At 50.4% G+C, this 13,403-nt stretch overlaps 1 protein-coding gene and 1 non-coding gene across 3 annotated transcripts in view; both read right to left on the bottom strand.

Moving 5' to 3' along the window:
• Positions 1-12,366, bottom strand: part of PRKD2 (protein kinase D2) — a 34,887-nt gene extending 22,521 nt beyond the window's left edge. The window contains exons 1-5 of one of the 2 annotated variants that reach the window (XM_072773879.1): positions 11,458-12,366; positions 9,000-9,138; positions 3,573-3,704; positions 449-603; positions 124-346 (exon numbers count right to left, since the gene is read on the bottom strand). In XM_072773879.1, coding sequence (XP_072629980.1) covers positions 124-346; positions 449-603; positions 3,573-3,704; positions 9,000-9,138; positions 11,458-11,697 — 889 coding nt within the window. In that variant the 5' untranslated portion in view covers positions 11,698-12,366. The remainder of the gene's footprint in view (positions 1-123; positions 347-448; positions 604-3,572; positions 3,705-8,999; positions 9,139-11,457) is intronic. The other variant, XM_072773880.1, reaches the window with a different exon arrangement.
• On the bottom strand, positions 6,206-6,312 carry LOC140608725 (U6 spliceosomal RNA). The gene has a single exon (XR_012010694.1). It is a non-coding gene; the product is annotated as a U6 spliceosomal RNA (small nuclear RNA).
• Positions 12,367-13,403: the final 1,037 nt, after the last annotated feature.

Raw genomic sequence — 13,403 nt, 5'->3', positions numbered from 1 at the left:
CTGCCAGCAGCCCAGGTGAGAGAGGTCCCAAACTTCTAAGTGTGTGTGTGTGTGTGTGTGTGTGTGTGTGTGTGTGTCAGGACCTTCTGACCCCCTCCATCACCCCATGGGGGCCCCGCTGACCTTTGCACTGCAGGCCCTGGCGAAAGAGGCCCTTGAGGAGTTTCTTGCAAGCCTGGCAGACGGTGGGCCGTGTGTAGCTGTGGATGAGGAATGTGTGCGGAACTTTCACCTTGGAGAGCAGCATCTTGTCCAACTCGATGGGGCGGCCCGTGTAGGAGGAAGCAGACGATGAAGAGGAGGAGGATGGGGGGCGACGAGGCAGGAGCTCCATGGTACTACGGCTCTGGGGTCAGCAAGATGGGAGGGGACACATTAGTGGGTGACCCCGTGCCTGGGCCCTGTTGCCCGCCCCCAACCCCGGCCTGCCCACTTCCCAGCCCCTCACCAGCTCATCAGCCATGCAGGGCAGGGACTCAGAGGTGCTGAGACGCACAGAATGGCCACTGGCCAAAGATGTGGACGATAGGCGCCTCTTGCGGGCGCCACTGCAGTTGTTGGGGATGCTGAAGGCACAGCGCTTGTGGTAGTTCAGTCCGCAGCCTGCGGGGGGCGCCAGATGATCAGAGACTTATTCTCGCCAGTCCTGAGCTCTAAAGCTCCGCCCCACCCTCTTTGCCTTCTCAGTAGATTAGGAATACCGCAGCTGTCTCAGGAGGGCCCCCTAGTAGTGCCATTAAAGTCAATGAAAAACTATAAAAACCCAAATCAGGTAGAAGTGCTACTGGCCTAGAAGGTTCTGGGCCAGTCACCAGGCAAAGAACCATGAGCAGGTGAGGTGCTTGCTAAGGGCCCCAGGAATGTGGACTGGGTAGTGGCAGAAGGAAGCCACAACCACCGTACCAGTTGCACAAAGGAGGAGCGTACTAGCAATGACTACTTCTTCCTTATTCTGATATATGTGCACCAAATATTTTTATCTTCTTCCTTCTCTCCCCTCATCATCTAACACAATACTTATTATTTTTTTAATATGGTATTGGTCCAATTTTAGTTTACGTGCCGCCGAAGGGAGCACCATATAACATTTAAATTACAGGGTATTGAAGGAAAAGTGTGAACACACATTGTCTTCTGGGGAAAGGGTTAGCACATTTTCAATTGTACTCGGGACGATTCTATTATATCAGAAATAAGTATGACTTTATGGTCATTTCTTTCCTAATTTATCTTTTTTTTTCTTTTTCTTTTTTTAAATCCTTGTCCATGAAAGAATCAGGCTCAGCTTATTTTCTTGGTGGGCTTCCTGAGCACTTGCTCCAGCACATCTCCAGTGATTCCAAATCATTCCAGGATGGCTCCCTGTTCTGCAGTGAAGAATGCTCCTCCCACCTTTGGAAGCTTCTTTGGGGCCACCTTATGAAGCCTGTCTTCTGGTAGCCCGGCTATCATAGGCTTTCCTGAAGGTGGTGCTTCGGGAAGAGCTTCAGGTTGACAAATGACCTTTGCCTACAGGAAATACTTCCCAGTGTTGGTTTTTACTCACTCCTGTGCTTCATAGCACTTCAAAATCTCATCCCTGACTCCCTGTGTGAGTATCAAGGTAGAGTCAGACTCCCATCAGAAGGTGTTAACGGCATTAGGAACAGTCATTTGTGATTCCTTTGGAACCACACAAACGAAGACCATCATCTATGATGTTGAGCCAATGAAGTCTGTGCTAAGGATGTCCATTGGAATGGATGACATGAGGGGCACCTGGGTGGTTCAATCAGTTGGGTGTCTGGATCTTGGTTTTGGCTCAGCTCATCTCAGGGTCTTGAGATTGGGTCCTGTGTTGGGCTCCTTGCTAAGCATGGAGCCTGCTTAAAATTATTTCTCTCCCTCTCCCTCTGCTTATCCCTCTTCCCCCTTTATCATGTGCATATGTGCATCCTCCCTCTTTAAAAAAAAAATTAATGACATTGCACAGTGATGGTTACATATGCCAAGACATTAAGAGTTGGATATGGTTTGTGCATGATGGCAGTACTGACAGCAGCTCTGAATGCACTGAATCGGTTTTCTACAGGTCTGATGTGGCTGTCATCCCTAGAGCCCTTAAATGCCATAGGTATATTTAGGGCTGCCTGATAACAATCCCAGTCAATGCTCATCTGCAACACAGGGCACTGAAGACTCAAGATTTCCATATAAGCGTGACCACCACGAAGCTGGAGATCCTCAGATGATGGAACATAAGAGAACACTGAACAGTCAATGCAGGTGCAGATAGTCCTCATGGAATGGATGGTCTTCAACTGCTGTGTGTATAGTCAAGGCAGCTTTGTGGCTTTCATCTGCAGGCAAGGTGAGATCTCAATGTTCTTGCTCAGAAGTGTCAAAGATGGGAAGAGTGGACCTATGGAACCTTGAGACATTTTGGTTATGTGTTCACCCCTTTATTTTTATTTTTAAAGTATGGTTTAAGGACAGGTGTATGAGTGCTTGTAGACAGAACATGTGGTCATCCCCTCAAATCCATATGTTGATGCCCTAACCTGCAATGTGAATGTATTTGAAAATGATCTTTTAAGGAGGTAATTAAGGTTAAATGAGGCCATAAAGGTGGGGTACTGATCCCATGCTACTGGGGTCTTTGTAAAAGGGAGACACTTGAGAAACTGTTGTGTCTCCGCACACCATGTGAGCTACCCAGAGAGATGGCAGCCATCTGCAAGCCAGATGGCTTGGTTCCCACCAGGAACCAAGGTTCCCTGTCTGAACCTAGATCTTAAACTTCCGGCCTCCGGAACTGTGAGTTATAAATATGTGGTGTTTAAGCCACTTGGCCTGCGGTATTTGGTTATGGCAGCCCTGGCACACTAAGGTGCCTGGTCAATAGGGAGCGGACTCTGATGGTCAGCTTTATGTGTCAACCTGGCTAGGCTGGCAGCCCCAGTAATTCAGACACGAATGCAAGGGTTGCTGTAAAGATATTTCGTAGGTGGGATTTAAGTGCACCATCAGATGACTTGAAGTGAGGGAGAGTATCCTAGTTAACCTGGGTGGGCCCGTTTCAGTTGACAGGTTTAAAAAGCAGAGTTGAGATTTCCCAGATGAAGAAATTCTGCCTGGAGATAGCAGCTTCTGCTTCTGCCGGGTAATCCAGGCTGCCCTTTCTGACCGGCTGCCCTTTTTGACCGGATTTCAGAGTAGTTTAGCCAGCCCCCATCATCCTGTAAGCCAATTCGTTTCAAATACCCTTTAATATACACCTCCTATTGACTGTTTCTCTGGTTGTTCCCTGTTACATAGGCTCCACCTTCTTCCCTGGGCACATTCCCCTTCTCCAAACTCGGTGCCTTACCCTTCCCTCCTAACCCTTCCCTCGGAGCTCCACCTCAGGCTCCACCTCCAGAGCGGAGCCCCGCCCCGTCCCAAGCCCCGCCCCCAACACCTCCCCCAAGCGGCGCCTCTGGGCCTTACCTCTCCCTCGAAGCCCCGCCTCCTATATAGGAGCTCCACCCCCCGCCGCACCCTGGGCCCCGCCCCCTGCCCCTGGGCCCCGCCTCCAGTCCCTCTACCCTCACCATCACACTTGAGGCCCTGGCGCACCAGGCCGAAGAGCATCTCCCCGCAGTGATCGCAGAAGGCAGGCGCTCGGTAGGAGTGCACCGTGAGGGCGTGCGGGCGGATCTGGAAGTCCTCGAAGGTGGCCGAAGCTGCAGGCAGCAGGGAGGGGGTGGATGGGTGAGCCGGGGCAGCGGGGTATGTCCCCGGGGCTCTCACCAGCTTCCAGGCGGCAAGGTTTCATCTTGCCTTCCTTCATTTGCTCGCATGCTATACTCTAGAGGGTTCCAATCCCAGCGTCACCACTGGGCAAGACACCTAAGCCAGGGACTGGGGAGTTATTTAGTGGGTACGGATTTTCGGTTCTGCAAGATAAAAGCACTCCTGGAGATAGTTGCATGACAGTGTGAATGTAATTAACACTACCTAACAAGAGACTTAAAAATGGTTAAGATGGTAAATTTTATGTATATTTCACAATTAAGTATTTTACTTTACTTTTTTAAAGATTTTATTTATTTGGCAGAGAGAGAGAGAGCATAAGCAGGGGGAGCTGCAGGCAGAGGGAGAGGCAGAAGCAGGCTCCCCCCTGAGCAGGATGCCTGGATCCTGACCTGAGCTGAAGGCAGACACTTAACTGACTGAGCCACCCAGGTGCCCCACAATTAAACACTTAAAAATAAAATTTAAAAATACGCATGCCTGGGTCCTACCCTCAAAGTTGCTGATTACTTGGTCTAGGATGGAGCTTGAGCATCTAGAGAAAAGACCAAATACCTATGTATCTCAGTTGTCTCATCTTCAAAATGGAAATCCAATAAACATTTACTGAGCATTGTTCTAGATGCTAGGGACACCACACAGAACCAAAAGACAAATTCCCTGCCTGGCCTCTAGTAAGGGAGGCAGACAACCAAAACAAAGAAAATAAATATTCTTTTTTTTAAAATATTTTATTCATTTATTCGAGACACACAGAGAGAGAGAGGCAGAGACACAGGCAGAGGGAGAAGCAGGCTCCATGCAGGGACTCAATCTCGGGTCTCCAAGATCAGGCCCTGGACTGAAGGCGGCGCTAAACTGCTGAGCCACCAGGGCTGCCCGAAAATAAATATTCTTATTTAACAATCACCCAGGGGTGCCTGGATGGCTCAGTCGATTAAGTTTCTGCCTTCAGCTCAGGTCATGATCCCAGGGTCCTGGGATCAAGTCCCTGCATCGGACTCTCTGCTCAGTCTGCTTCTCCCTCTCTGCTCCTCTCACCTGCTCATGTACTCTCTCTCTCTCAAATAAATAAAATGTTGTTTTTGGTTTTTTTTTAAAAGGGGCCACCTGGCTGGCTCAATTGGTTAAGCATCTGCCTTCGCCTCAGGACATGATCCCCAGAGTCCTGGGATAGAGTCCCACATGGGGCTCCCTGCTCAGCCCAGACTCTGCTTCTCGCTTTCCCTCTGCCCCTCCCCCTGATTGTGCTCTCTCGCTCACCTCCTCTCTCTCTCTCTGTCAAATAAATATATTTTAAAAATCTGGGATGCCTGGGTGGCTCAGTGGTTGAACATGTGCCTTCGGCTCAGGGCGTGATCCTGGAATTCCAAGATCGAGTCTCAAACCAGGCTCCCTGCATGGAGCCTGCTTCTCCCTCTGCCTGTGTCTCTGCCTCTCTCTCTCTCTGTCTCTCATGAATAAACAAATAAAATCTTAAAAAAAAGAAAAACCCCAGCCAGTGTAGGTCCAAAGTTCACGATTTTAGTACTGTACTTACTGCCTCTTGGAAATGTTTAAGTAATAAAATATACAGTAAGTGTCCACTATACTCAAGTAATTATTTAAAAAAAAAGCCTCTCAAGCAATTCGTCTCAGTAATGGGACAAATATTTATTGAAAACCAACATAAACTGGATACCCTGGAAGACACAAGTCAGCCGAAACAGACACTTGCATGCTCTCATTTGATGTTCTTTATCTCTATACGTATAACTTGGCACTTTTCCCCAGGGTAAAATTATTTATATATATATATAAATATATATATAAAAATATATATATAAATATATATAAATATATATATAAATATAATTTGCACATTATGTATATTTATATACTTAGATTACACATAATGTAAAATGTATATAAATATATATCATATATGTATTATGTATGCTTATACATAATTTATTAAAATATATAATGTAATTTATATGTATATTTGTATATTATATATATAAGTATATGCAATATATATATATTTATATTCCAGAAATAAATAACAACTACAAAAAATTTATGTACAACAAGCTAGAAGTCAATAAGTGCTTAGGAGAAAAATTAAGGGAGAGAGAGAAAGTACAGGATGTCCAATTTTAAATAGATGGTTGAAGAGGGCCTCCTTCAGGTGTCATTAGGGCAAAAGCCTAAAGGAGGTAAGGGTATGAGGCATGCAGGTATCTAGGAAAGAACATGCCCACTATCACAATAGTATTCTTTATAGATTCTTTTTTTAAAGGCTAAATGAATCAACATATGGAAAACTCACAGTGCTCTTTTTTTTTTAAGTTTTTATTTTTAAGTCATCCTTACACCCAATGTGGGGCTCGACCCACAACTGTGAGATCCAGAGTTGCACACTCAAGAGTCAGCAAGGTGCCCTGTATTTTTTTGTTTTTATGTTAAAACATTTTTGCGTGTCATCCTTGTGCAGGGGCCGTGCTAATCTTCTCTGTATCGTTCCAATTTTAGTATATGTGCTGCCAAACCAAGCACAAATTTAAAAAAAAAAAATTTAACCTGAGCTATTTAAACAGAGAACATAGAAAGTACTCAATAAATGTTAGTTTTTAAAATTTTTCTAAAGATTTTATTTATTTATTTCAGAGAGACAGAGCACCAGCAGGGGGTGAAGGTAGGGGCAGAGGGAGAGGGTGAAGCAGCAGGGAGCTCCATGTGGAGATTGATCCCAGGACCCTAGGATCATGACCTGAACTGAAGGCAGACGCTTAACCGACTGGCCACCCAGGTGATCCTGTTAGCTTTTAAAATTTCATTTTTGGACTAATTCTCTTTTCTACCCCGAACCTCACCCCTGAATTTCAGTCTAATATTGAGCTTTTTTCCTTGTTATTGTGTAACAGAAAGGGGACTCTCTTCTATGTGCCAAGCACTGTTTATACACTCTGGGTAAAGTTATGAACAAGACAGATTTATACCCCACTCTCAAGGAGCTGACATGTTTGGGAGAGACAGACAGGGAACGCAAACATACAAATAAGGAAATTTCAGACACTGGAAGAAATAGCATTCAAGTTCAACTCCAAATAACATGAAGAAGCTAGCTATGAGAAAAAGAGGTGGGGAAGGAGGCACTGAGAGCCAGTGCAAAGACTTGGAGATGAGAGGAAGGCTTGGTTTGTTCAAGGGACAGAGAACAGGCAAGCATGGCAAGAACAAAAAAATGTAAGCGGGACAGTGTAGCAGGTGAATTCTGGGAACTGGCAGGGGCCAGATCATGGACAGCCTTAAGGCCATATTGAGGAGTTTCATTTTGTTCCAAGGGTAGTGGGGAGCCATGGGAGAATTCTGAGCAGTGAAGTGTCATGATCTGATTTACGAGCTGCTGTAACACTCTAAGCAGGGGGACCAGAGGAGGTAGTAAGAAATAGATTCAGGATGTATGCTAAAGGTACGACCACTTGTTTTGATGACAGATCAAGCAATGGGTGAGAGGAAAGGAGGAGTCATGGATGCCCCCAAGATTTGGGGCATGAGCACCTGAGTGAATGGTGATGACCTTCACCAAGATGCAGAACACTGCTGGAAGAAAGGATGACAAAAATCAAGATTTCTTTCTTGGACAGGCCATATCTGAGATGCCTAGAGCTGCCAAGTAAAAGTCAGGGAGACAAGCTATATGACCAAGATTTGGATTTAGCAGAGGGAGACCTGGATGAATACAAATCCAAGAGTTGGCAGCCTCCACGAGGGTATTTTTTTTTTTTTTTTTTTTTTATTTATGATAGTCACGGAGAGAGAGAGAGAGGCAGAGACATAGGCAGAGGGAGAAGCAGGCTCCATGCACCAGGAGCCCAATGTGGGATTCAATCCCGGGTCTCCAGGATCGCGCCCTGGGCCAAAGGCAGGCGCCAAACCGCTGCGCCACCCAGGGATCCCCACGAGGGTATTTAAAACCTGAAAAAGATCACCAGGGCCATACATCCAAACTTCTGCTAATTGCCATCCATTCATTCAACCCATTCTACTGAGCATTGCACTATGCAAGGGCTGGGGGTGGAAATGCAGACAAGAATAAGGCAGGTACCCCCCTATCCCCCGTGCTCCTAGAAGAACCTTGAGCTGTCCACTCCTTTGAGGTGCTGAGTTTGCTCATCTCTCAGATGCAAACAGCCAGTGGGTGACTAGGTTCTGGCTGAAAATAGTGAGGTACAGACTTCATCTAACCCTTCAGAGTGTGATTTCTTTAAAAAAATATACTTTATTTATTTATTCATGAGAGACACACAGAGGGAAAGGCAGAGACAGAGGGAGAAGCAGGCTCCCTGCGGGGAGCCCAATGCTGGCCTTGATCACCAGGCACTGCAGTGGAAGGCAGATGCTCAACTGCTGAGCCACCAAGGCGTCTAAGTCTGATTTCATCTAGCATTTCAGTGGGATGGAGGCATGGGCATCAGAATATTTAACATTCTGTATTCGGGTGCCCAGGTAGCTCAGTGGGTTAAGCATCTGCCTTCAGCTCAGGTCATGATTTCAGGGTCCTGAGATCGAGCCCCTCATTGGGCTGCCTGCTCCTTAGGGAGCCTGTTTCACCCTCTCCCTGCTGCTCTACTGTCTGTCTGTCTCTCTCAAATAAATAAAATCTTAAAAAACAAACAACAACTCTATCAAAGTAGAACAAACATCTAGAAAAAGACACATCTCAAGTGCATGGCTCACCGAACTGTCAAACTGCACACACTGTGTCACCAACATCCTGATAAATAAATGGAAGTTTAAATCAATCCCCAGAGATCTCCCTCCTGCCCCGCAGGTGATGGTAGCGATGCCCCTTGCGGAGGTGGAGAACAGGGCACCTTCTCAAAGGGCATTGGCCACCCTCACTCCTAACTGTATCCATCTCTGTGCTTCATAAATGGAATTTTACAATACGGAGTCTGACGTAGCATCTGCCTTTTGGCATTAAGTTTGTGAGATTCACCCATGGTGCTGGACATCGCCTACATTCTGTGCTGAGCAAATTCCACTGTGTGCACAAGCTATATATTCACCCATTCCGGGGCGGTAGCACATAGGGGACTAACTTGCAACCAGGGCTTTGAACCACTGGCCCTGACTTTAAAAACGTGTTTCTGGGCCCACCTCTCCTCTCCCTCCGCCAGATGTCCTGCCCCCGCTAGAGGCTGCGCCCCCAGGCCCCCCGGCCGGCCTCCGACGCTCACCAGATAGCACCACCTCCACCAGGTCGCCCTCCTGGATGTCTCCAACCGAGCGCACCAGCTGCAAGAGGTTGGCCGACGTGGGGTCATGTTTGAAGAGAAGGATCTTGTCGTAAAGACCGTAGAAGCCACACTCCGGGAACTGAGGGGCGGGAGAGAGACGGAGGTGGTGACGGAAAGGCTCAAAGGCTCGGCGCTTGCCTTCAGCAGCCGTCTAGAACACTCCAAGGGCAGGGCCCGCAGTTTCCCCCGGAAACAGAGACCCTGCAGCCCTGCGCTTCCTGCCTGCTGCCTCCCAAGCGCAGCGCAGCTCACAGCTCCCGCGGGCAGGGTGCCAGGGCCCCAGGTGTGCGGGGAGAGGGCGCCTGCGGAGTTTGGTGGCTGGACTGGGAAGCTGAGGTGGGAGGGAGTGTGGCTCTGGGAGCAAGAGCACTTATTAGAATTTGCAGGGGGTGGGGGGAAGGAGGGGTGCTAAGTGAACACCCCCTCCTTTATGCCCCCACCCCACCCCAGCTTCCTTCCTGGATCTATTGTCCCTGTTACCTGGCTCCAGGCCCAGCACTGGGGTGGGGCCAGCTGGAAGAAGGGGACTTAGGACTCAGGGAGGGGGTGGAAGAGGAGGGGTGACAGGAAAGCTAGGCTCAAGGGAGCTGGAGGTAGGGAGGGTGCCCCCCACCCAATGTCCAAAAGACCCAGGTGTCCCTAGCAGGGGTTGGGGGGGGCGGAAATGAAACCTGGTAGAACAGAAAGTGAAACTGCCCAGGTGGAGCAGCTGGAAGGAAGAAATGGGGCCCAGCCACACCTGGACAGAAAGGATAGAAAACCAAACTGGGGTGAGGCCTGAGGGAGGAGGCTGAAGATTTGGGCAGTAGACAAATTACACCCAGGGGACAATCTGCCCTCTACCCCACCCCCACCCCATATGTTTGCCCCAAGAGCAGGCTGAGTTGGGTGTGAAAACTGGACCTGTGGGTTTGGGGGTTTTGGTGGAAGGGCCAAGGAAGCCCCATATTCCTGTCTGCTGGGAGAGGGTCCACAGGTGACAGGGACTCCCTGGGCCTTGACTGCTTGTGTATGTGTGTGTCGGGGGGGGGTGTCTGTCTCTAGGCTGTAAAATGGGGGAGTACGCCTAGCTCCCAATGTTCCTCTGAAGACCCCCAATTCATTTCTGGGGGTCTGAGAAGATTCTGGAATTTGGACATTTGGGGATTCCAACATGCTCACATGATATGATTATACATATATAAAATCTTAGGTTCCAATGTATTATCATGATATATTTTAGGATTTCAATAATCTGGATCAGCAGCAGTTTGATATTTTAATGTTCTGGGCATTTGAGTATCTTACCATTAAAGGATTTCAACAACCCAGCATTCCAAAATTCTAACATTTTAACATCTAGGATTCCAACAACCCAGGAATCTGATATTCTACCATTTTAATGTTTTAGTATCCCAACAAGCTAAGATTCTAATGTTTAAACACTTAAACTTTTTTTTTTTTTTTTTTTAAGTAAGCTTTATGCCCAATGTGGGACTCATGGCCCTGAGATCAGGAGTTGCATGTTCTACTGACAGCCAGCCTGGTGCCCCTGAACACTTTAATGTCAGACGTGTTCAATTACCTAGCAGTTGTGTATTTGGACAATCTAGAATTCTAATATTCTAACATTTTTACAATCTAGAATTCCAACAACTGAGAAGCCCACTAACCTAACTTTTAACATTCTAGAATTCACACATTGAGTTCTACCTGAATCCCTCTTGCCAGGATTCCCAGCTTCCCGCCATGATGACCCTGGTATCCAAAACTAAGAATAGGGTGGGGTTGTGAAGGCCCGTTTTAATAGGCTGGAATCAGACCTCAGGGGGTGGGGACACTGTGATTAGGAGAGGGGACAGAGTCCCCAGAGCCTCTAGGGGATCCAAAGAGGTGCCAGCCCCTCTACATACAGCTCAGGCCTGGGGCGGGGTCAGAGATTGGGCTCTGAGACCTCACTTGCCCTTGGCAGCTAGCGCAGGCACCCACACCCACACATGTCACCCGATAGCCATGGCCAGCTCAGCTTCAATTTCTACTGTTTCCACAAAATGGGAGGTAGGGGATGGGCTTGATTGGGGAGGTTCCCCATCTGCTGCCCCACCTGCCCCTTCCTCCCCACTTCTACATCTATCTGGCCCCTCCTTTACTCCCTGCTAGCTGCAGAAAACAACTACATGCAGGGACATGCAATTTGGGGAGGCCTTTGGAGCACCCCACCCCTGCTCAGGCCTCCCTCAAAGGCTTAGTGGGGTGAAGAGGCAACGGGGGACTAAATGCCCCATCCACACACCCCCAGTCACCCAAGGCTTAATGTTCCTTCTTCCCCTTCCCCTGTGCCAGGCTCCAGGCCACCCCTGCCATCGCCCCCCACCCCAGACCTCTCCCCAAGCTGGATGGGAAGAACCCTTCCCCTCACCTTCTGGTCCACGATGGAGCAAGCCAGCTGCTTCACATGGGCCAGCTCAGAGGCGGTGGGCAGCAGCACAAACTCGCGGGTCAGCCCGATCTGGATGTGGAAGGAGACCCCGGAGCTCGGAGCTGGTACCTGGGCCAGTAGCGGTGGCGGCGACTGCAACTCCAAGCCGCAGGGGGGCGGAGGGGACCCCGGCCCGGGAGAGCCTGGGAGCCCGGCGAGATGGGAGGGGGAGGCGGCCATAGGTGGGGGGAGTCCCGGGACCGGCCGCCCGGCGCCGGCCGCCCGGCGCCCACCCGGGATCCGGCTGAGGGAGCCCGAGCCCGGGAGCCCCGGGCCACTGGATTCGAGAGCGCTCGGAAGCTGGTGGTGGGAGCGCGGTAATCCCGGGGATACGAGAAAAGAAATCTAGCAGGTTGAGGGCACTTGCGGATGGCGGGACCCTGGGAAGTTAAAGAAATGTAATCTAGTGATCAGACACCCGGGAGTCATGAAGGAGAGATCTAATGGCTTGAGGGGATCCAGTTATTGAAAAAGTCCAAGAAATCAAGAAAATCTAGTAGGTCGGGATCTCAGGGATCAGGAGAGCTCAGGATCAAAAAGCCCCTTGGAGAGAGAAAGGCTTGAAAAGGGAGCAGGGGGGATCCCAGAATCCACTGGCTCTAAGACGAGGATCCAATGAAGAAGGGAGCTCGAGGGATTCACCAGGCCTCGGGGGTGAGGATAGGAAGTCGGGGATCGAGTAGATCCCAAGGATACGACGGTCCCGGGGATGGGCAAAGGGATCCCGAGGGCCGGGGTGCTAAGGAGGGAATCTCACGGGTCTCAGAAGTTGGAGAAAAGTTCGGTCGTGGGCCGCGGAGAAGGGGGCGTTACCGGCGGCGGTTGGGGGTGGGGAGGGAGGGTCGCCCGGCGCCGGGAGCCGGTGGCTCTTTTTCCCCCTCCAAAGTTTAACTCTGCGGCTGCGGCCCAGGAGGAAGTGTCGGGAGCGATGGCGCAGTCGGCCAATCCACGCGGGCCTCGGTGACGTCAGAGAGGGGCGGAGCCTGTCGGGGGGGGGCCGGGGGCGGAAGAGGAGGGCAGGTCCGGCACCTCCGAAGTGGGGGCGTCACCTGCCCCGCCCCGGGCCCAGGCGTCTCGGGTGCGAGACGCGGGCAGGGATCCCGGACTGATGCCGACCCCCAACACACCCGAGTCTGGAAAGTTAACTCTTCCCTGAGCTAGAGAGGAGGGGCGAGCCACTCACCCCCATCAGCGGTCGGGGAGGCCGGGGCTGCGGAGGCGTCTGGCCCTTTAAGGAAGGGGGCCGTCTAGCCGGGCTTGCATCCGGCGCCCACCGCAGGGGAAAGGGTGGGAAACTGGTGTCGGGTCCAGCCCGCTCAGGGTTCTCTGGGCTCGGCCTACCTCTTCTCTGAGCGTCGTCCACCCCACCCCCATGCCCGCTCGGTGGAGGGGGTGCAGTAGAGATCCCGCAGCCCATCACACGGTTAGGAAGACAGCGGCTTCCAGATGGGCGGAAGGACCTCCTTGCCTCATGTCTGTCTCTGGCAACCCCAACCTCGATGAAGTGCATGGACTGGAGGGACCGGGGCTGGGTTGTCTGAGCCGGGACAGTCAGACACGGGTGGAGAAGGGGTGTAGTTTCCTTCAATTGGCGCCCCACTCTGCCCCAGCCCTCAGGAGAGCCAAGAGCCTCAGACCCGGGGGTGCCTCAAAGGGCCATAGCAACCAGGGAAGACACCCTCCCCATCCCCTAGATGAACTGGTTGTTCTGGGACAGCGTGCATGTGTCTGTGTGGCTTTAGGTAGGTGGCTTCCCCTCTCTGAGCCTGTTTCTCCATCAGCTCCTGACCCCAGAAGGTCTTTGTGGGGAGATTGCAGAATAGTGCCTGGCACACAGCTGAGATTCAGTAGGTGGTGGCTATTGCTGTACTTGGCAGAGATAAAGG

Source organism: Canis lupus, chromosome 1 (genome assembly GCF_048164855.1).
Source record: "Canis lupus baileyi chromosome 1, mCanLup2.hap1, whole genome shotgun sequence".
Taxonomy (NCBI): Eukaryota; Metazoa; Chordata; class Mammalia; order Carnivora; family Canidae; genus Canis; species Canis lupus.
The sequence above is the reverse complement of the archived record's forward strand: the minus strand, read 5'-3'. Positions and strand labels throughout refer to the sequence as shown.